General features: G+C 44.7%; 1 protein-coding gene across 1 annotated transcript; it reads right to left on the bottom strand.

Moving 5' to 3' along the window:
* Positions 1 to 12,538: 12,538 nt before the first annotated feature.
* On the bottom strand, positions 12,539 to 21,412 carry LOC147098581 (neurofilament medium polypeptide-like). The gene is made up of 4 exons (XM_085969987.1): positions 20,378 to 21,412; positions 20,175 to 20,299; positions 14,378 to 15,566; positions 12,539 to 12,763 (listed from the first exon to the last, which is right to left on the bottom strand). The coding sequence occupies exons 1-4, from the start codon at positions 21,410 to 21,412 to the stop codon at positions 12,539 to 12,541; spliced, it is 2,574 nt and encodes an 857-aa protein (XP_085826113.1).
* Positions 21,413 to 22,666: the final 1,254 nt, after the last annotated feature.

Below are 22,666 nucleotides of genomic sequence, written 5' to 3'. Positions count from 1 at the left end.
TGTTAGCACTGTTGCCTCACAGCGCCAGGGACCCGGGTTCGAATCCGGCCTCGGGTGACTGTCTGTGTGGAGTTTGCACATTCTCCCCGTGTTTGCGTGGGTTTCCTCCGGGTGCTCCGGTTTCCTCCCACAGTCCAAAGATGTGCGGGTTAGGTTGATTGGCTATGATAAATTGACCCTTAGTGTTAGGGGGATTAAATACGTGGGGTTACGGGGATAGGGTGCGATATGTGTTGGTGTAGGGGTTATGGGGATCGGGTGGGATATGTGTCGGTGCAGGCTCGATGGGCCGAAATGGCCTCTATCTGCACTGTGGGGTTTCTGTGATTTTGTGAACTGGTCTCAGACTGCAGTACCGGCAGTGACCACCCCTGTATAAAAGGCGCTAGTGAGCCTCTGTTGTTTCAGTTTCACTATTGACTTCCATCAGTAAAGACTTATTTTGTTCCACTCCTGCTGTCCATGTCTCAATCATTCACGGACGTAATACTGGCGACGAGCAGATACGAACCTACCTACAGTCTGCACCACCTCCTGGGATCCATTCCTACAGCGAAGTGAGCAGAGGTCGAGGCCAGAAAGAAAAGAAAGTAAGAGGCAGTAGAAACGGGCGTCGACCGTGGGCATCCGCCCTGTGTTGCAGAGTTGAAGATTGCTGGAGAAGCTGTCGGATGCGGGGCCTGGTTCCTGTCGACGGTGCTTCAGCTAATTGGGCTGGTGGCAGGTAGTGCACTGATCCTTCCTGGGCTGCGGCGGTCGCGAACTCGAGCGGGTGGTTTGCAACGGGGCCGAGCAGCGTTGTCAGGAAGAAGAGAGAGAGAGGGTGGAGCACACAGGGCGCGGCCGGTGCTACGAAGCCGGGCTGCGTATAGACCCACAAAGAGGGAGGCAAGAGTCCCACAGGGTTGTTCCACGACGGGAAAATAATAAAAAAAAAAATATTAAACGCACAAGAAACCGTGGAAAGCAGCGCTAACAACAGCGGGGAAGAAGGCAAAGCGCGGGAGGCGCCATCTTAATCAGCGGGGAAGAAGGCAAAGCGCGGGAGGCGCCATTTTGTTAAATCGGGGAAGAAGGCAAAGCGCGGGAGGCGCCATTTTAGATTTGCAAGATGCCGAAGACTGGCTGTATCACTGCTTTTGATAATACAATAGAGGACTGGACCACGTATGTGGAAAGAGTCGAGGTATATTTCGAGGCAAACGAAATAGCGGAGGAGAAAAAGGCATCGATATTGCTAAACTTAATGGGTGCTAGAACGTACGGCCTATTGCGGGACCTGATTACTCCAGCCAAACCGAAGGCAAAGAGTTTTAACGAAATTGTTGCTGTCCTACAGGAACACCTAAACTCTGCACCGCTGTTGATAGCAGAAAGATTTAAATTCCACAGGAGAACTCAGCACAAAGAGGAGAGCAATGCTGAGTATCTTACGGAACTACGCAAGCTATCAAAGCACTGCCAGTTCGGAGCAGGACTGGCAGATACCCTACGGGACAAATTTGTCTGTGGACTCCTGAGTGAAGGAACACAGAAGAAGTTACTCTCAGAGAAAGAGCTGACGCTAGATAAGGCTTTCAGCGTGGCAGTATCGTATGAAGCAGCAGCCAGGGGAGCTGCAGAAATTCAACAAAAACCACAGGAATACAGCACCCACAAAATGACACGGGGATTTGCAAAATTTGCTGCGGCAGAACTAACCATGACCAGAAGGACTGCTGGTTCAAAGACAAAATATGCAGGCAATGCGGGAAGATGGGACACATTGCACGAGTTTGCAGGTCTGGGAAGAAGACCAGCGACAACAAAAAGGCTACGAAGGAACCGTACAAGAAAGTACAAAAGATGACGGACAGTAGTTCCGAAGACCAGATGAGCGATAGTGAATCCGGGAACAGGAGACTAAGCTGTCTCAAACTTCACAATGTAATCGCAAAAGAGGATCACCGAACCATTTGGGTCACCCTCACGATAGCAGGGTCCCAAGTTAAAATGGAATTGGATACAGGATCAACGCTAACCATCATGAATCGACGAGACTACGAGCGGCTATTTTCACACATACCCTTGAGAGAGACATCCATTGTCTTGACAACGTATACGGGGCAAAAAGTATACCCCAGAGGAAAAATAAGGGTGCCTGTCGAATACAACGGCAAGAAAATATGGAAATTGTATCTCTACATACTGCCAAATGATGGACCACCGTTATTGGGACGGGAATGGATCAGGAAGATAAACTTAGATTGGCACTCCATTCATGCAATGACGGTGGACGGTAAAAAAGATGAAGACGTCACTCCTGGACGATTGTCAACAATCTTAGCTAACGCCAAAGAGGTATTTCAACAAGAACTGGGCACGCTTAAAGGCGTAACTGCCTCAATAAAAATAGAAGAGAATGCAGTTCCCAAGTTTTTCAAAGCAAGACCGGTACCATATGCAATTCGCCCAGCCGTCGAGGCAGAGCTGGAGAATCTGGAGAAGGTGGGTGTGTTGTCTAAGGTCGACTGGAACGAGTGGGCGACACCCATCGTTCCTGTCATGAAGAAAACGTTAAGCAATAAGTCCGGGGAGCCAAGGAAGATTCGCATCTGTGGGGATTTCAAGGTGACGGTGAACCCAATCCTTCACACAGTACAATATCCTCTTCCAAGGATAGAAGACATCTTCGCCTCACTGTCTGGAGGGAAGCGTTTTACAAAAATTGACCTAGCACAAGCATATTTGCAGATGGAGGTTGAAGAGTCCTCTAGGAAGTATCTCACGATAAACACTCACAAAGGTCTTTACCAGTATCATCGATTGGTATTCGGAGTAGCATCGGCTCCGGCGATATGGCAAAGAGCGATGGAACAAGTCCTGCAAGGGATTCCGGGGACTCAGTGTTACTTGGACGACATCCTTGTGACAGGTGAAGATGACAGTGAACACCTTAACAACCTAGAACAGGTGCTCACTAGACTACGGGAACATGGGCTGTGAGCCAACCGCCCCAAGTGCGAATTTTTTACGAAACAGATATCGTATTGTGGCCACGTGATTGATGAAGAGGGGTTACATAAGTCCCCTGACAAAATTGAAGCGGTTGTTAAGGCCCCAGCGCCTGAAAATGTGTCGCAACTGAGGTCATTCCTCGGATTGGTGAATTACTATCATAAGTTTTTGCCGAATTTGTCGACAATTCTGCACCCACTGAACGCCCTGCTATGAACGGGGGTAGCATGGAAATGGAGCGATGATTGTAAGCGTGCTTTTCAGAAGAGTAAGGACTTAATCACTTCAAGGGAAGTATTGGCTCACTACAACCCAGCACTGCCGATCAGACTGGCGTGTGATGCGTCTCCCTACGGCATTGGGGCGGTACTGTCACATAAATTCCTTGATGGTTTAGAGAGGCCGATAGCTTTTGCGTCACGCTCGTTAACTTCTGCCGAGCGTAACTATGCCCAGATTGACAGAGAGGCGTCAGCCTAGTGTGGGGGGTGAAGAAGTTCAATCACTACCTGCACGGTCAAAAATTTACTCTACTAACCGATCATCAACCTCTTGTCTCCATTTTCAACCCTCAGAAGGGCGTACCGATAATGACAGCACAACGGCTGCAGAGATGGTCCCTTTTCCTAGGGGCACACCAATATGACATCGAGTACAAAGGAACTAAACAGCATGGAAATGCTGATGGATTGTCATGCCTACCGTTGCCGACGGTGGAAGAAGAAGACCTTGCAGTGGATCCAATGGAGTTATTCCACTCGACCATAGTCGAATGTCTCCCTGTGACGAATGCAAACATAGAAAAGGAAACACGGAATGACCCGACACTATCACGGGTCTATGATTTAACGGTGAAGGGATGGCCAGCACATGGCGAACCACTGCTGCCAGCATTCTCGCCGAGAAGAGAACAGCTGTCAATGTGCAGAGGAACCTTGATGTGTGGATCCAGAGTAGTAATTCCACCTGAGTTGACGGATAGAGTGCTCAATGAGCTTCATGAGGGTCATCTGGGTGGGGTAAAAATGAAGAACTTAGCCAGAGCGTTTGTGTGGTGGCCGGGAATCGATAGAGAAATCGAAGAGATGACCAAGAGCTGTGTAGGATGCCAGAAGGTCCAAAACGCCCCACCACAAGCTCCTCTGCATCCATGGGAGTGGCCCTCATCTCCATGGCAAAGGGTGCACATTGATTTTGCTGATCCCTTCATGGACTCGATGTTTTTAATTGCGGTGGATGCACATTCAAAGTGGCCAGAGGTAATAAAAATGTCCTCAACCACCACGGAAAAAACTATCACAGTTTTACGAACCATATTCGCCAGGAATGGGCTGCCTGAACAGATTTGCTCTGACAATGGACCACAGTTTGTGTCTGAAGAGTTCCGGAGGTTCTTAAAGAACAATGGTGTTAAGCATTACACATCTGCCCCATATCATCCAGCCACTAATGGATTGGCCGAGAGGTTTGTCCAAGCATTCAAGAAGGCTATCAAGGCAATGTGTAATGAAGATATACCCCTACAACACAAGGTGGACAACTTCTTGTTTGCCTACCGGAATGCGACACATTCGGTTACCAACCAAACTCCAGCCATGATGTTCTTCAATCGAAGACTACGATGCCGCTTGGATTTGGTTAAGCCAAACGTCCGAAGAGATGTGGAGAACAGGCAGTTTCAGAATATGAATGAAAGGCCGACCAGGAGTTTTGGGATAGGTCAACCAGTTTTGGCCCGGGACTACCGCACTGAGAAATGGCAGCCAGGAACGATTTGTACATGACAAGGACCTCTCATGTATACCGTGGACGTTGGGGAGAGCATTGTAAGATGCCATGCTGACCAGATTCTAGAGTCACTGGAAAACGTCAACTCCACACCACGATCTGATACACCTGGTAATGAAATCGACGTTCCAATTGCAGCTACCGCAGAACCGGTAATATTGGAAGCAGATGAACCAAACAACGACATTGATCCCGACTCAACATTGCCAGAAGAACCTGATACCACAAAGAGGCGTTATCCAGACAGAATCAGGAAGCCTCCTCAAAGACTGAACTTATAATTGCTTAAACTTAACCAATGTATCTAGCAACAGTAATTGTGATTGTAATTAGTTATCATTTAGTTGTTAAATGAATGTTATGTACTGTTTATCTAAAAGGGGAGGAATTGTTGTGTATGTACCTTTAAGAGAATAACTGGTCTCAGACTGCAGTACCGGCAGTGACCACCCCTGTATAAAAGGCGCTAGTGAGCCTCTGTTGTTTCAGTTTCACTATTGACTTCCATCAGTAAAGACTTATTTTGTTCCACTCCTGCTGTCCGTGTCTCAATCATTCACGGACGTAATAACACCCAGCTCTACCTCACTATCACTTCTCTCGACCCCTCCATGGTGTCTAAATTGTCAGACTGCTTGTCCGACATCCAGTTCTGGATGAGCAGAATTTTTCTCCAATTAAATATTGGGAAGACCGAAGCCATTGTTTTCGGTCCCCGCCACAAACTCCGTTCCCTAGTCACTGACTCCATCCCTCTCCCTAACATCTGTCTGAGGCTGAACCACACTGTTCGCAACCTTGGTGTCATATTGGACCCGGAAATTAGCTTCCGACCACATATCCGCGGCATAACTAAGACCGCCTATTTCCACCTCCGTAACATCGCCCATCTCCGCCCTTGCCTCAGCTCATCCGCTGCTGAAACCCTCATCCATGCCTTTGTTACCTCTAGACTTGACTATTCCAATGCACACCTGGCTGGCCTCCCACATTCTACACTACGTAAACTTGAGGTCATCGAAAACTCGGCTGCCCGTGTCCTAACTCGCACTAAGTCCCGTTCACCCATCACCCCTGTGCTTGCTGACCTACATTGGCTCCCGGTTAAGCAACACAAATTGATTTGAAAATTCTCATCCTTGTTTTCAGATCCCTCCATGGCCTTGCCCCTCCCTATCTCTGTAATCTCCTCCAGCCCCACAACCCCTCGAGATATCTGCGCTCCTCCAATTTCTGCCCTCTTGAGCATCCCTGATTATAATCGCTCAACCATTGGTGGCCGTGCCTACAGCTGCCTAGGCCCTAAGCTCTGGAATTCCCTCCCTAAACCTCTCTGCCTCGCTACCTCTCTTTCCTCCTTTAAGACACTCCTTAAAACCTACCTCTTTGACCAAGCTTTCAGTCACCTGCCCTAATTTCTCTTTATTTGGCACTGTGTCAAATCCTTTGTTTGTGAAGCACCTTGGGATGTTTTACTACATTAAAGGTGCTATATGAATACAAGGTGTTGCTGAACCTGGAAATAAAAAGACCTCCGCTGCTTTTTTAACTTAATTCACTTGCTTGTACTGTATAAGTGAGATATTGCAGCAAAGTGAAAGCCATGGATCTGAAGTGTCCATGATTACATGGTTCTAAAACACAGTTATAAGGATGTTGGAAAAGGATGAATAATCTCAAAAATCATTAGTTATGCTGGACTCAGAAAATCAGTTAATACACTTGTGAAAATTAAATAATATATTGCCATGTAATCTGCTCACTTATCCTTGCTTCCGTAAAAAAATACATCTTGTAATAATAAATGTAAGTTGGTACTTTAGCCTGCACTATATATAATGGGCCAGTAATTCCGGTCCCAACGCGTGAGTATGGACGGTGTACTCACGCATGGGCCCGTTGGAAGTGCCGGATTCCAGCATGCACAGCGCATGCGCGGGAAACCAGCATTTCCTCTCCATCGAACTAAGGGGCTAAGAGGTCCAACGCGTGCGCGCAGGACTCTGCGCGCACGCGTTGAACTTCCTTCGTTTAGATAGGTTTGCGCGTGTGCAAGGGACTGAACTTTTTGGAAATGAAGAAAGGAGGCGTAAGGAGTGGATTCTTGCAGGTAAGTGGTCTATTATTTAAAATTATTACATTTTTTCCACAGCTTCATTGTTTTTAAGGACTTTACAGTAAGGTAAGTTTATTTTTAGACCCGAATTCGTAAAAAAAAAAAAAAAATTTTTCAAAATTTTTTAAATTGTTTTAAATAGTTTTTTAAAGTTATTTATAGTTTATTTAATTATTGGGATGTTTTTTAAAATTTTAATTAAAGTTAAACTAGCCTTTTGGGCGCCCGTACTTTTCATGAGTTTGACAGTCTTTACTATCAAACTCATGAATGAGTTTCCCCTCCCCTGATTGGCTGCAGAGTGCTCACCTGATCCCAGCCGGCACATCGCACTAACTACGCCGCTGGATCAGGCAAGCACAGCGCGCCGACATCTGAACCGGGCCAGTGACAGGAAATGCAAGCAGGCCCGGGCTTCAGATGTCAGCGCGCCGGGTGAGTGCAGATCGGGTGCTTGCACGTATGGCAAGCACCCGATCCTAATTTCTGGCCCATTATGTCTGTGTGGTACTTTCCACCGATTTGGAGAGATCTGGAAGGTAAGCGGGCAGGCTGTTCTATTCCGGTTTTTGCCCCAACAGTATAAGGGTTCATTGTTCACCCTGTCTTCATGTCGATATCAGGAAAGTTAACCTCTGCCCCATCTTGTCTTTCTCTCTCTCTCTCTCACGTGGCAGCTGTCCATCATTCTGCCATCGCCATTTACACTTCATCTAGAGCCATCTTTTGTTTCTTCACTTGTCCCATTACCATCTCCTTTTGCCTTGCCCCATCATCCCTTTTGTCTCTTAATCTCTCCTGCCTTCCACCCTATCACAGACCTTCCCTTTTGTTCTTTCCTCCCCTCCCCCCTCTCCCTGCCCCTACACTTGCTTAAAAACCTGTTCCATCTCCAACTTTTTCCAGTTCTGACGAAGGGCCATCGACCTGAAACGTTAACTCTGTTTCTCTCTCCACAGATGCTGCCTGACCTGCTGAGTGTTTCCAGCGTTTTCTGCTGTTATTTCAGGAAATTCAGTATTCATCAGGGGGTTGTTGACACTGCTGTATATGTTTATTGAAATGCAGCAATAGCTTAGTATAAAAAGGTTGAACATTTTTTCAGTGGGGTAGCATTCAAGGCAAAGGTCTTGATTCAGTTTTCAGTTAATATTTTTCTGTAATGGTGAGCTTATGTGTCTGTGTCTGGGATTTCCCCAGCCTTTTAGAGGTATGCTTTACCGATTTATTCACTTGCAGTATTTACTTCTGATGACAGTTGCACCATTCAATCAGGAAGTGCTGGATTGTTACATGGTGCTGTGGTACAGAGGCTTTTCTGAGTGCTAATTACACTATTGTAAATAAAACAATGAGTGTTTATTGGGGCAAACCAGAAACCAATGGTTTCTGATTTGATATGTTAGATATATTGTTGTATCAATAATTCCAGCGTTCCCATGTCATTTTCAGACTTTTCCTGCATACCAGACAATTTTTGTGTGTTTTTGATTTACTTTCCTCTGTGTATGTCCCCTCAGGCAGGGCACGATGAGAAAGTATGGTATTTAAAAAAAAAAATTTTTGTTTGTACTTCTGTGCTCAATTGTATGTACTGTATATAAGGAATTGCTGACAGGCATTTACTGCACAATATTTATGACTATTTAATCTCTATGCTTTACTATGTATCTCTTTGCTGCTATTTTTAATTTCTTCCTGTTTTTCTGTTTGCTTGTTATTCTTTAAGTTCTTTCTCTGTCTGTCAGGGCGAGGCTGGTTCTGGACCCAATTGCAGACAGACGAGGTGAGAAGCAGGTATGCAGTCTTAAATAAAAGTACTTTACTAGAATCACACAGGTAAACAGTTACAAACATAGGAGCTCAAGACAAGCTACCACTAGGCAAATGGCTTGTCAAGACTGAGCACAGAGGGAAGAAGCCACAGAACTTAAATACCAGCAAAAACAGGTGAAACCAATAAACCTGATAAAAGGCAGTTAAGTAATAAACACAGGAGAAACTAGTAACAATTAGCAAAGGGAAAAAAACAAGTGAAGGTGTCATCTAGGGGTTACTGAGGGAACTAACCGGCACCCTCACACTGTCTTTCTCTCTCTGTCTCTTTGTGTATGTCTCTCCTTGTGTGTCTCTCTATGTGTGTCTCTGTTCCTGTCCATGTGTGTGTCTCTTTGTGTGTCTCTCTCTGTCCCTGTCTGTGTGTGTGTGTCCCTTGTGTGTCTTTCTGCCTCTGTCTCTCTCTGTGTGTGCGTCTCTCTTTGTGTGTCTCTCTGTCACTAACTGTGTGTGTCTCTGTCCCTGTCTCTCTCTGTCTGTGTGTGTGTGTCTCTATGTGTGTCTCTGTCCTTGTCTGTATGTGTGTCTCTTTGTGTGTGTGTCTCTGTCCCTGTGTGTGTGTGTCTCTCTGTCCCTGTCTGTGTGTGCCTCGGTCTCTCTCTGTCTGTGTGTGTGTGTGTCTCTACCTCTCTTCCTTCTTGCCCTCTGCTAATGTTTTTTCTGTATTTTCCACTTCACATCTGTCACTCAGTTCTTGCTATTCCAGGCACAGTATGTGCTTGAGCAAAATAGTCAGTGAGATCCTCTGAGGAAATATGTGATTGTGCTCATTTTCACCATGAAATTTGGAAGATCTTGGCCATTTTAAAACCCCACAGAAATGACCCACCATAGAAAATCCTCTCCCATAGCTGTGTTTACCTCAGGACTCCCATGATCTTTGGAAATTCCAATAAAAATTAAAGCAATGTATGTGCATTTACTCACTCTCTGAAATAAAGAAACAACTAGTCAGGTTTAGGAGAACCACAGTGTGGGGGAGGGTAAGAAATAACTCTTATTATAGTAGCAAAAACTAGTTTTTGTATTAACAGTTTCTAACTTTTTTAGACAATGGGGGCTGGATTTTCATTGAGGAGGTGGGTAGGAGGCGGGACTACAACTTTCGAGGTTGTAGTCCCGCCTCCATCGAGTTCTAGCCAATCCACGCGATTTTGACTTGATTGACCTTGTTGAGCCCACCCAGCGGGCTCAGCAGGCCAATTATGGGCCACCCGGCAATAGGTGACGTCACAGATTGATATTTCATCTGTCAAGACCTTTTGACAGATGAAATATCAGCGTTTCACAGCTGTTTGAAGCTGTCAAACACTGACAATCTGTATTCTAAGTTAATTCCTTCCTCTCAGCATGATTTAGAGTTCTCCCTGGAATAGAAAGCTGAATGCTGCAATTTTTGACAGCTTGCAGCCATTCTGCTTTCTGTGCCGGTGAGATGAGGGGCTCCCGAGACCTGAAGGAAGGAAGGCTGTAAAGGTAAGTAAAGGTATGTAAAACTTCTTTAAACACTTTACACACACCAAACACACTTATCTTTGCACTCATGCACCCATCACTCACCTGAACACCGGACATCTCAACCCCTCCAAGCCCTTCATCCCGACCACCCGCCTCCTCTAACTTGGCGTGGTTTGGAGCCGTCGGGAATCCCACACTTCAACAATGAAAATAGGGATTAGGCTAAAAACTGCCTGTTAACTACCTGTTAACAGGCAGTTAATTGGCACTAATCCCCTTCCCGCCTCGGGGAGGTGGGTCCCAGTGCGGGGCGGGTACCCACCTCCTTTGAAACTGGCATGGAGGCGGGTTGGGGGCGGGATGGGGTCAGGACCCCCAATTTTGGGATTTTTAACCCCCCACACGCCTCCAATCCCGCCTCCACGGCCCAATGAAAATCCTGCCCCTAGGTGTGTGTATATCTTTGGGGACATGAAAGTCCCAGAGTCTTCTGACTGGGTTCCTAGGATAAGGTTTAAGCTTACAGCTCAGATATAAGCCCAGGAATTTCTGACGGTGCTCTAAACTGATGAATGCTTAACCTGTTTGTACGACGTTCCTCCATCCAATATTTTAGTGGAGGGGCTAACCCATTTTAAATAGGTTAACACTTTTGTTAAAATAGTGAATAAAAGAGTATCACACGGACATGTTAAATATTTATCTGCTAGTAACACAGAAATTTCTATAGAAAAACTTGGATATATATAACGCCTTTCACGGCCACCGGACGTCCCAAAGCGCTTTACAAATGAAGTACTTTTTTTTTGAAGTGTAGCCACTGTTGTAATGTGGGAAACGCGGCAGCCAATTTGCGCACAGCAAGCTCCCACAAACAGCAATGTGATAATGACCAGATAATCTGTTTTAGTGATGTTGATTGAGGGATAAATATTGGCCCAGGACACCGGGGATAACTCCCCTGCTCTTCTTTGAAATAGTGCCATGGGATCTTTTACGTCCACCCGAGAGAGCAGAAGGGGCTTCGGTTTAACATCTCATCCAAAAGATGGGCACCTCTGACAGTGCAGCACTCCCTCAGCCTAGATTTTTGTGCTCAAGTCCCTGGAGTGGGACTTGAACCCACGACCTTCTGACTCAGAGTGTGACCCACTGAGCCACAGCTGACATCTATGTTCTAATTTGATTTATTTTCGCATCAATTCTTTCTTATTGAAACAGAAGAAACACTTCAAAATGAATCACAAAGAAACAAAGCCAACTTCTTTGATGCATTTATTTGCGATCGTATTTTCATTTAGAGGAACAATCACATACATTCTGCGAAGTCCTTGTACCATTTGTTGTGTTGCCTTCGCAGGAGAACACACAGGCACATTAGGGTGGTTGGTACAGTAAGGCACAAGCTGGAAGGAACAGGCCAAGGTAAATTGGTGATAACCCTAAGGCTTAGCTAGATTGGGGAGGCATTAACATACTCCAGGCATTTCCCCCATCACCTTCGAAAGCTGTCACAAGCCAGCAGAGAGCCAGCAGAGACTATTGCCTGTTTGAGTGGTCCCCCAAATCCCACATAAGTCCAACCCTGCGAAACCCCAGTTCATGCAGGTATTTGTGATAGTCGATGTTTATTGAATAAATTTGTAGCAGTTATTACTGTGATCGAGTGATCTAGAGTGTCTGGTTCCAGTTACAATTATTACCATGTATTTCAATGCATTGAAACTGAAGCTTTATTTCCTATTGAATGCTGTTGCTTAGAAATTACTTACAGTTTTAATCACCCCCAAAGCAATTTTTAACTTTGTAATTATTCACACAGTTTTCAAATATCCAACATTTTTCTCATGGAGAAATTCCCATGTTCTAGTTGGACAAACATCTTACTTCCCTCCTCTGTCTTCGTGAAAGGCCCAGAGCCGTCACTTTCTCACATGCATGTCTTACATTTGGATCCATTAAACATTCTTATCTTCTTAAGTGTTTGAGGAAACTAAATTTGCTCTTATTATTTTGAATAACAATCTTTATCATCCATTGTTTATTTAAAACTTTCTCCAGTCTTGCATCAGTTTGCGTATCCCAGGGCTGGGGTGAAAAGATGATCTGTTAATGCCCAGAACTGGCAAAGACTTAGATTAAAACTTTGAAATAATTGAAAGATCCTTCTTGATTTGTTCCCTTTTCACAGCTTTTTATGGAGTTGCTTCACTTTGTTTTCCTTTTGTTTACGTTGCTCTCTGTGCTTTCATGTTTCTATTTCGCATCTTTTGTCACATCCCTTTGTTCTGGTTTTGATGTTCCGTTGTCATTTGTTTCTTTTTCATCGGGATCAGGTTTTCTTTAATCTTTAGTCGTTTCTTTCGCTTCTGGAGCTTCTCCCTCTGGTTTATCCATTTTCTTTTCACCTTCACTATCTTCTGTCATTTCTTCAGCCATTGTTTCAGGTTCATTTTGACCTTTAGATGTTTTTGTTGGCTCCTCGGGTTGCTTGTATTGACCTGCTTTGCCCTCTTCACCTTTGACACTTTCCTTGACTGTAGAATCTCCTGGCTCATTAAAGTCTCCCTGAGTAGCACCTTCTTTAGCAGCTTCACCCACTCCCTTTATCTCAGCATCATCTTCCTCCTCATCCTCTCCCTTCATCTCTGTGACGTCTCCCCTCACAGCCCCTTCCTTTGTCTCTGTCTCTTTCTCTGTCTCTCCCTTTCCCTCTGTCTCTTTCTCTGTCTCTCCCTTTGTCTCTGTCTCTTTCTCTGTCTCTTCCTTTGCCTCTGTCCCTTTCTCTGTCTCTCCCTTTGCCTCTGTCTCTTTCTCTGTCTCTCCCTTTGCCTCTGTCTCTTTCTCTGTCTCTCCCTTTGTCTCTGTCACTTTCTCTGTCTCTCCCTTTGCCTCTGTCTCTCCCTTTGTCTCTGTCACTTTCTCTGTCTCTCCCTTTGCCTCTGTCTCTCCCTTTGTCTCTGTCACTTTCTCTGTCTCTCCCTTTGCCTCTGTCTCTCCCTTTGCCTCTGTCTCTCCCTTTGCCTCTGTCACTTTCTCTGTCTCTCCCTTTGTCTCTATCTCTCCCTTTGCCTCTGTCTCTTTCTCTGTCTCTTTCTCTGTCTCTCCCTTTGTCTCTGTCTCTTTCTCTGTCTCTCCCTTTGCCTCTGTCTCTTTCTCTATCTCTCCCTTTGCCTCTGTCCCTTTCTCTGTCTCTCCCTTTGTTTCTCCCTTTGCCTCTGTCTCTTTCTCTATCTCTCCCTTTGCCTCTGTCTCTTTCTCTGTCTTTCCCTTTGCCTCTGTCTCTTTCTCTGTCTCTCCCTTTGTCTCTCCCTTTGTCTCTGTCTCTTTCTCTGTCTCTCCCTTTGTCTCTCCCTCTTTCTCTGTCTCTCCCTTTGCCTCTGTCTCTCCCTTTGTCTCTGTCTCTCCCTTTGTCTCTGTCTCTTTCTCTGTCTCTCCCTTTGTCTCTGTCTCTTTCTCTGTCTCTCCCTTTGTCTCTGTCTCTTTCTCTGTCTCTCCCTTTGCCTCTGTCTCTCCCTTTGTCTCTGTCACTTTCTCTGTTTCTCCCTTTGCCTCTGTCTCTTTCTCTGTCTCTCCCTTTGCCTCTGTCTCTCCCTTTGTCTCTGTCACTTTCTCTGTCTCTCCCTTTGCCTCTGTCTCTCCCTTTCCCTCTGTCTCTTTCTCTGTTTCTCCCTTTGCCTCTGTCACTTTCTCTGTCTCTCCCTTTGTCTCCGTCTCTTTCTCTGTCTCTCCCTTTTCCTCTGTCTCTCCCTTTGTCTCTGTCTCTTTCTCTGTCTCTCCCTTTGTCTCCGTCTCTTTCTCTGTCTCTCCCTTTGCCTCTGTCTCTCCCTTTGTCTCTGTCACTTTCTCTGTTTCTCCCTTTGCCTCTGTCACTTTCTCTTTCTCTCCCTTTCCCTCTGTCTCTTTCTCTGTCTCTCCCTTTGCCTTTGTCTCTCCCTTTGTCTCTGTCTCTTTCTCTGTCTCTCCCTTTGCCTCTGTCTCTCCCTTTGTCTCTGTCTCTTTCTCTGTCTCTCCCTTTGCCTCTGTCTCTCCCTTTGTCGCTGTCTCTTTCTCTGTCTCTCCCTTTGCCTCTGTCTCTCCCTTTGCCTCTGTCTCTCCCTTTGCCTCTGTCACTTTCTCTGTCTCTCCCTTTGTCTCCGTCTCTTTCTCTGTCTCTCCCTTTGCCTCTGTCTCTCCCTTTGCCTCTGTCTCTTTCTCTGTCTCTTTCTCTGTCTCTTTCTCTGTCTCTCCCTTTGTCTCTGTCACTTTCTCTGTCTCTCCCTTTTCCTCTGTCTCTCCCTTTGTCTCTGTCTCTTTCTCTGTCTCTCCCTTTGTCTCTGTCACTTTCTCTGTCTCTCCCTTTGTCTCCGTCTCTTTCTCTGTCTCTCCCTTTGTCTCTGTCACTTTCTCTGTCTCTCCCTTTGTCTCCGTCTCTTTCTCTGTCTCTCCCTTTGCCTCTGTCTCTCCCTTTGTCTCTGTCACTTTCTCTGTTTCTCCCTTTGCCTCTGTCACTTTCTCTTTCTCTCCCTTTGCCTCTGTCACTTTCTCTTTCTCTCCCTTTCCCTCTGTCTCTTTCTCTGTCTCTCCCTTTGTCTCTGTCTCTTTCTCTATCTCTCCCTTTGCCTCTGTCTCTTTCTCTGTCTCTCCCTTTGTCTCTGTCTCTTTCTCTATCTCTCCCTTTCCCTCTGTCTCTTTCTCTGTCTCTCCCTTTGTCTCTCCCTTTGCCTCTGTCTCTCCCTTTGCCTCTGTCTCTCCCTTTGCCTCTGTCTCTTTCTCTTTCTCTCCCTTTGCCTCTATGGTTTCTCCCTTTATCTCAGTAATTTCTCGATACTTGGCCTCACCCCTCGTGGTTTTGCCCTCTCCGGCCTGTCCCTCTGTCTCAGCAGCCTCTCTATCTGTGGCCTCTCCTCTTGCTTCTGCAGTATCTTCCCTTTCAACATCTTTTCTTTTAGTGATTTCTCCTTCTTCAGCAATTACTTCTGGTGAAAAGTCCTCTTCATCCTTTACTTCATCTTTTATTTCCTTTTTGGCTTCTGTTACTTCAACAACATTTCCCTCATTAAACATCTCTTTTTTTTCTGTGGCTTTTTGCACATCACCTTCATCAGGAATAGGTGCTGTTCTCTTATCCTTTTCTGGTTCTTCACCTTCTCCATGTTCTGTTTTCTTTTCAAATTTTTCATCAGACACTGCTTCAACAGAAGTATCTTCATATTCCGCCCTACTAACCTCCTTTGTTGTTTCATTTATAATTTCTTCTGCAAACTTATACCGAAGGGGTTCCTTTGTAGGGGTTGTCTTCACTTTAGTTGTGAGATAGGATTGTGGTTGGCCATAGGCATAAGCTGGAGGAGTGAAGCCGAATCTGGTCTCCTCACCTTCAAGGAGTTTCCTTAAACAAAGAACAAAAACATGGTTGGGTTAAACATTAAATACAAATTCCATTGTCTCATTAAATGCTGTGAGATCTGTCAAGCTCTTGGAATATTTCAGATAACAGCATATAAGCTTAGATTCTACAATTTTTTAAAGGAATGTTATAAAGTAGAATTAAGAGCTATATTAACATAGCAACATATGAAATAGGAGCAGGAGTAGGTCATATGGCCCCTTGAGCCTGCTCCGCCATTCAATAAGATCATGGCTGAACTGCTACATTATCTCCACTTTCTCACCCTATCCCCATAGCCCTTGAGTCCCCTAGTGCCCAAAAATCTATCGATCTCAGCCTTGAATATACTCATCGACTGAGCATCCACAGCCCTCTGGGGTAGAGGATTCCAAAGACTCACAACCCTCTGAGTGAAGAAATTTCTCCTCATCTCAGTCTTAAATGGCCGACCTCTTATCTTGAGACTGTGACCCCTGGTTCTAGACTTCACAGCTGGGAGAATCAGCCTCTCAGCATCTACCCTGTCACGCCCCCTCAGAATGATCAGCCATGATCGCATTGAATGGCGGAGCAGGCTCGAGGGGCCGAATGGCCAACTCCTGCTCCTATCTTCTATGTTACACATTTCAATGAGATCACCTCTCATTCTTCTAAACTGCAGAGAGTGTGGGCTAGTCTACTCAAGTCAGGTAGCAGTTATTTTTGAAATAAACTGTACTTGGGTCACATTTTTTTGATTATATTAGAGAAATACATGAGGCGATAAACAATAGCAAATGACCCGAAATGCCTGATTTATTCCCATTGATACAGCACAGATTCAACAGAAGTGCACTACCCAGAGAGAATGGAGAATGGGCTGTAACACCATCACCCTGATCCTCTGATCAGCTCTCCAGTCCAGTGCAGCTCCATCTAACCTTGCAGTGCATTCTATGGATCTACAAAGCAGTATCATTTATTTTAATCTTTCCCTCTGTTGATGATGAATGCTACATGAATGATTAAATTGGGAGGCGCGTAAAGTTTATTTGATCACAGACTGGTGTGCAGTAGAGATTTGAGCTACAAACACCACAAACATAAAATAATAAACTTGAAGATAAATGTGAGGTTCATTTTGGTAAGAAAAATAGGGAGGTCACATATTACTTGGAAAATACAAACTAAGTGGGGTAGAAGAGCAAAGGGATCTGGGAGTACAAATACACAAATCACTGAAAGTAGCGACACGGGCTAACAAGGCCATAAAAAAGCAAACCAGGTACTAGGGTTTATTTCTAGAGGAATTGAATTGAAAAGTAGTGAAGTTATGCTAAACTTGTATCGAACCTTGGTTAGACCACACTTGGAGTACTGTGTACAGTTCTGGTCACCATATTATAAAAAGGATACAGAGGCACTGGAGAAGGTGCAAAAAAAGATTTACAAGGCTGACACCAGAAATGAGAAGGCACACCTATCAGGAAAGGATGAACAGGCTGGGTCTCTTTTCTCTTGAAAAGAGAAGGCTGAGGGGTGACCTAATAGAGGTCTTTAAAATTATGAAAGGTTTTGATAGAGGGGATACAGAGAGAATGTTTCCACTTGTGGGGAGGAGCATAACTAGAGGCCATCAATATAAGATAGTCACCAAGAAATCAAATAGGGAATTCAGAAGAAACTTCTTTACCCAAAGAGTGGTGAGAATGTGGAACTCGCTACCACAGGGAGTGGTTGAGGCGAATAGTATAGATGCATTTAAGGGGGGCTAGATAAGCACATGAGGGAGAAGGGAATAGAGGGTTACGCTGATAGAGTTAGATGAGGAAAGACAGGAGGAGGCTCGAGTGGAGCATAAACGCCGGCATGGACTGGTTGGGCCAAATGGCCTGTTTCTGTGCCGTACATTCAATATAATCCTATGTAAACAGCTGGAGGTACCAGAAACCCATCAGCAACATTCAGAATTCCTTGCTCCTTTGAGGAAAAAGTGCTTCAATCAACTCTCTGTGATTTCACGGAAAATCAGATTTGTTGTTTTTAGTTCATTTCAGGTCACTAACATCAATCATTCTCTGATGATTTTGAAATAATCTTACGGGAACTGTATTTTGATAGAATACTTAATTGAATCTCGGTGATCAGAAATACGTTTGTGTTATGTGAAGTGCAAAATAAATTCAGTGCTCAAATGTTTCGGACTGTTGCAGTCTCAGACTTTCCTCACAAGTCATTTAACAATTCCCATTATTTTCAGTCAGGCCTGGTAACCAGTTTCTATCACATTTGCTGCTTTATGTAAAATTATAGCTGATTTTGCTGCAATAAATGATTTGGAGGAGGGGACCAAATGTAATATATCCAAGTTTGCTGATGATACAAAGATGGGTGGGAATGTAAGTTGTGAGGAGGATGCAAGGAGGCTTCAAGGGGATATAGACAGGCTAAGTGAGTGGGCAAGAACATGGCAAATGGAATATAATGAGGAGAAATGTGAAGTCATCCACTTTAGTAGAAAAAATAGAAAAGCAGAGTATTTTTTAAATGGTGAGAGATTGGGAAATGTTGGTGTTCTGAGGGACCTGGGTGTCCTTGTACACGAATCACTGAAAGTTAACAGCAAGCAATTAGGAAAGCAAATGGTATGTTGGCCTTTATTTCAAGAGGATTTGAGGATAAGAGTAAAGACGTCTTATTGCAATTATATAGGGCCCTGGTGAGACCACACCTGGAGTATTGTGTACAGTTTTGGTCTTCTTACCTAAGGAAGGATACACTTGCCATAGAGGGACTGCAACGAAGGTTCACCAGACTGGTTCCTAGGATGGGGGGGATTGTGCTATGAGGAGAGATTGAGTAGACTAGGCCTATATTCTCTGGAGTTTAGGAGAATGAGAGGTGATCTCATTGAAACATACAAAATTCTTACAGGGCTTGACAAGGTAGATGCAGGGAGGATGTTTCCCCTGGCTGGGGAGTCTAGAACCAGGGGTCACAGTCTCAGAATAAGGGATTGGCCATTTAGGACTGAGATGAGGAGAAATTTCTTCACTCAGAGGGTGGTGAATCTTTGGAATTCTCTACCCCAGAGGGCTGTGGAGGCTCAGTCATTGAGTATATTCAAGACAGAGATTGTGGTTAGCACTGTTGCCTCACAGCGCCAGGGACCCGGGTTCAAATCTGGCCTCGGGTGACTGTCTGTGTGGAGTTTGCACATTCTCCCCGTGTTTGCGTGGGTTTCCTCCGGGTGCTCTGGTTTTCTCCCACAGTCCAAAGATGTGCGGGTTAGGTTGATTGGCCATGATAAAAATTGGCCCTTAGTGTTAGGGGGGATTAAATACGTGGGGTTACGGGGTTACGGGGATAGGGCTTGGGTGGGATGGCTGTCGGTGTAGGGACCGGGTGCTAGGGTTTGGATGATCAGCCATGATCTCGTTGAATGGCGGAGCAGGCTCGAAGGGCCGAATGGCCTACTCCTGCCCTATGTTTCTATGATAGATTTTTGGATATTAAGGGAATCAAGGGATATGGGGATAGTGCAGGAAAGTGGAGTAGAGGTAGAAAATCAGCCATGGTCTTATTGAATGGCGGAGCAGGCTTGAGGGGCCAAATGGCCGACTCCTGCTCCTATTTCTTATGTTATGTTCTTATGATTAAGAGTTATTGAATTGCTAGGAATAATCCTACCTTTTTTAAAGGAGTGTAGTCACCTAAACAAACTTAGTCAATATATCATGAAAGACAATTATTTTTCTCTCAACATATTGTTCTGTAGCACAATACAGCACGGAGGGAGACCATTCGGCCCATCGTGCCTGTGCTGGCTCTTTTAAAAGAGCGATCCAATTAGTTCCGCTCCTTTGCTCTTTCCCCTTAACTCTGCAAATTTTTTCCTTTTCCAGTATATATTCAATTCCCTTTTGAAAGTTCATTTGATACTAACTTCCTCATTTATTAAGATTTCTGTAATATGCTAATCGCATCTGAATATTTTTAACCTGTGCTTTTAAATCTGGAGATGTTAGTGTGGCTCGGCGATGGGAGTCTTGCATCTGAGTCAGCGGGGCTTGGGTTTAAGTGCCACTCCAGGACTTGAGCCCACATGCTAGGTTGACAGTTCAGTGCTGCGTTATCGGATGGCAAGTTAAAACTGAGGCCCCATCCGTCTGTTCAGGTGGACATAAAAGGCCCCCGTACCACTTGTACGAAGACGAGCAGGGAGCGTCCCCAGTGTCCTGGGCCAACATTCTTCCCTCAACCAAAATATATGAAGTGATCATTCATCTCCTTGCTCGTTTGTGGGACCTTGACATATTAACCTATATAACAACAGTGACTACACTTCAAAAGTAATTTCTTATTTTTGAAGCATTTAGGATGTCCTGAGGACATAAAATCTACTGTATAAATGGAAGCTCTTTCCTTCTTAAAATGGATTCTGTTGCTAATTCAAATATATTGCAGACGCACCAAGCAATAAGTCATTCTCACAAGTAGCTTACTTTCAAATTCACTTTGGCTGTTACATTGCTGAAGACAATCCATGTAGCTTTGTCTTCACTTCCTTTTTATTGTAAATTTTACAACATCAGCTGGCCATGTACACAGATGATTAATTAGTCCTACCTGTAAGCAGCAATCTCCACATCTAAAGTCATTTTGACATTCAGCAGATCTTGATATTCCCTCAGATGATGAGTCATTTCCTGTTTTGCATTTTTAAGCTCGTTTTCTAATTGTTGGACAGTTTTCTATATAACAAAAAGTTAGATGTTAGATTATGCAACAAATCGATGTGTTCGAATTTTTTTTTTAAAAAAGCTTCTCACCTGGTATTGGATTAATTCTCCATTGTGTCTGCCTTCCATATCATTCAGCTGCTTCTCCAAAGACTCCTTCCTCCCTCTTACTGTCTCCAGCTCTATATTCTTGGACTGCAGTTGCCGATTGTACTCGTTGATCTCTTGCCTTGTACTCTGGAGAGCTTCTCTGTTGATTCCTGCGGCGTCGTTGAGTTTGGCCACTCTGGATGTGAACCATTCCTCAGTTTGCTGCATGTTAACATTGGTGTATCCTTCCATCTGAGCTCGGATCTCTCTCAGGGCTTCCGTCAGATCAGGCTTCACGAAATCTTTCATTTCCACACTAACCTGCGAGGCTTGGATCTGAGAGAACAGATCAGCCACCTCTTCCTCATGATTGTTCTTCAGGAACACGATTTCATCCATGAGTGATTGTGCTTTCCTTTCTAGCTCTACTTTAATCAAATTGGCATTGTCACTGTCTTTTTTATAGGCTTGAATATTTGCTTCAGTGTCATGTCGAATTTGTGCTTCTGCCTCATATTTTCCCTTCAATCGCTGGAGATCCTCCTCCAGGTGATCACGGTCCAGGTGAATCTGCATCTTCTGATTTTCAATTTCTTGGATGAGGTTACGTAACTCTGACATTTCTGGCTCATAGATACTTGCAAGGCCAGATTGGGAAGTTTGCCTCTCTCTCAGTGCTGTGATTTCTGTCTCCAGACCCTTGTTCTGTTGCTCCAGCTGCCTGACCTTGTCAATGTAACCGGCAAAGCGGTCATTGAGCCCCTGCATCAACTCTTTCTCATTGGCACTGACCACTTTGTGATCTTCACTGAAGACGCCGGACTGATAGAGCTGCACATTTTCTGAGGGTCTGTGAGCTGGTGAGTTGTACCCTCGAGTCGCAGACAGGGCACTGTGCTGGACGGATGATCTCGACCAGTCCTGGGAGCTGAAATCTGCGCCTGGGAAGCCTGGGTTCCGAGTCAAGGTCCTGGAGGAGACTGAATGCACCTTCCCGAGCGGAGAGCTGCTGAGAGGCTTCCGGCTATAACTCATCTTGCTGCCGTTGGACTGTCAGTAACAGTGCAGAGTCACTCCTTTTGCTCTGCCTTATATAGGGAGTGCTAGTGGTGATTTTGCAAAACCGATTCTTTGCCTACTTAAGGGAAATTTGTGATGCTGCTGCTCTTTCCGCTTTATTTTAACACAATAGTGGTTTGCGATAGAATAAGTTGCCTGTTGGAGTTTGGTTCTTTTTATTGTTTTAAATTGCTCAGTTACATGTTGCCAGTACTATTTTTGCTTACAAGGGCTTGAACATGTTTCACACTTGAAAATCGCTTATTATTGTGCTGGAGGAATCTGTAGTCTCTCAATGTAGGTTGATGGGTCTCAAAGTTCATGTTTAACTATTGACATGAAGGCCATGTCTCAGGCCAATCCCTTTGTTACCAAGTTGGGATGGAGTATGGGTCACAGTTGGATAAAAGAAAAGCCCCTTATTCACAGACAGATGAATGGTTAGTGCAACTAGACCACAAGCCATGCTGGAACCAAACTCAACAATAGGAGTCCAGCAATACACATAAGTATGTCTGTTTCTGGAGACCGCACTCTGCATACAGCTGACCAAAGTGAATTTCTACCAAAAATTCTCACAAATATGCCCTGAATTCAGAAATCTGAATGACAACCAAAAACTCCCATTCCTACTGGGAGAGGAGAGAAGCTGTGTAACACTGGCGGCACACTATGTTACAGCTTGCCATGAACAGAGGGACAACCAGTAAACTAAGAAAAGAATATATATAAACAATGCGAATGTATATTTATACACTCAGGGATATACCTGTTTATACACTGTATGAATAGAACTGCGTTTATGTGCTCAACCATAAATGTATTTTGATGCTTTGGCAACATAAGATGTAACTTATCATGCCAATAAAGCGATTTGAATTGTGAATTGTGAATTGAATCAGATACAGTAAATGCTTTTTCATGCACAATAATTCCACACAACACCAAACCCGCTGACACATATTGGTACTATGTGGTAATAGCCAGAGAGTCAAAGAAAATTATAAAGTATGTGAACAGTTTAGCGTCTGAAGTAGTATCCATGTTTTGCATGCGATGCTAAACTGCCTGTTCAATTGCTTCAGGTTGGATGTAAAAGACCTTATGGCACTATTCAAAGTGTAGGGAGTTCTCCCACTGTCCTGACCAACATTCCTCCCTAAAGCAACACCATAGAATCACACAATCATGGAATAGTACGGCACAGAAGGAGGCCATTCAGCCCATCGT

The sequence above is a fragment of the Somniosus microcephalus genome, chromosome 29, assembly GCF_052327205.1.
Source record: "Somniosus microcephalus isolate GS21.2 chromosome 29, FLI_Smic_1.0, whole genome shotgun sequence".
NCBI lineage: Eukaryota > Metazoa > Chordata > Chondrichthyes > Squaliformes > Somniosidae > Somniosus > Somniosus microcephalus.
This window is presented reverse-complemented; position numbering and strand designations above follow the sequence as displayed.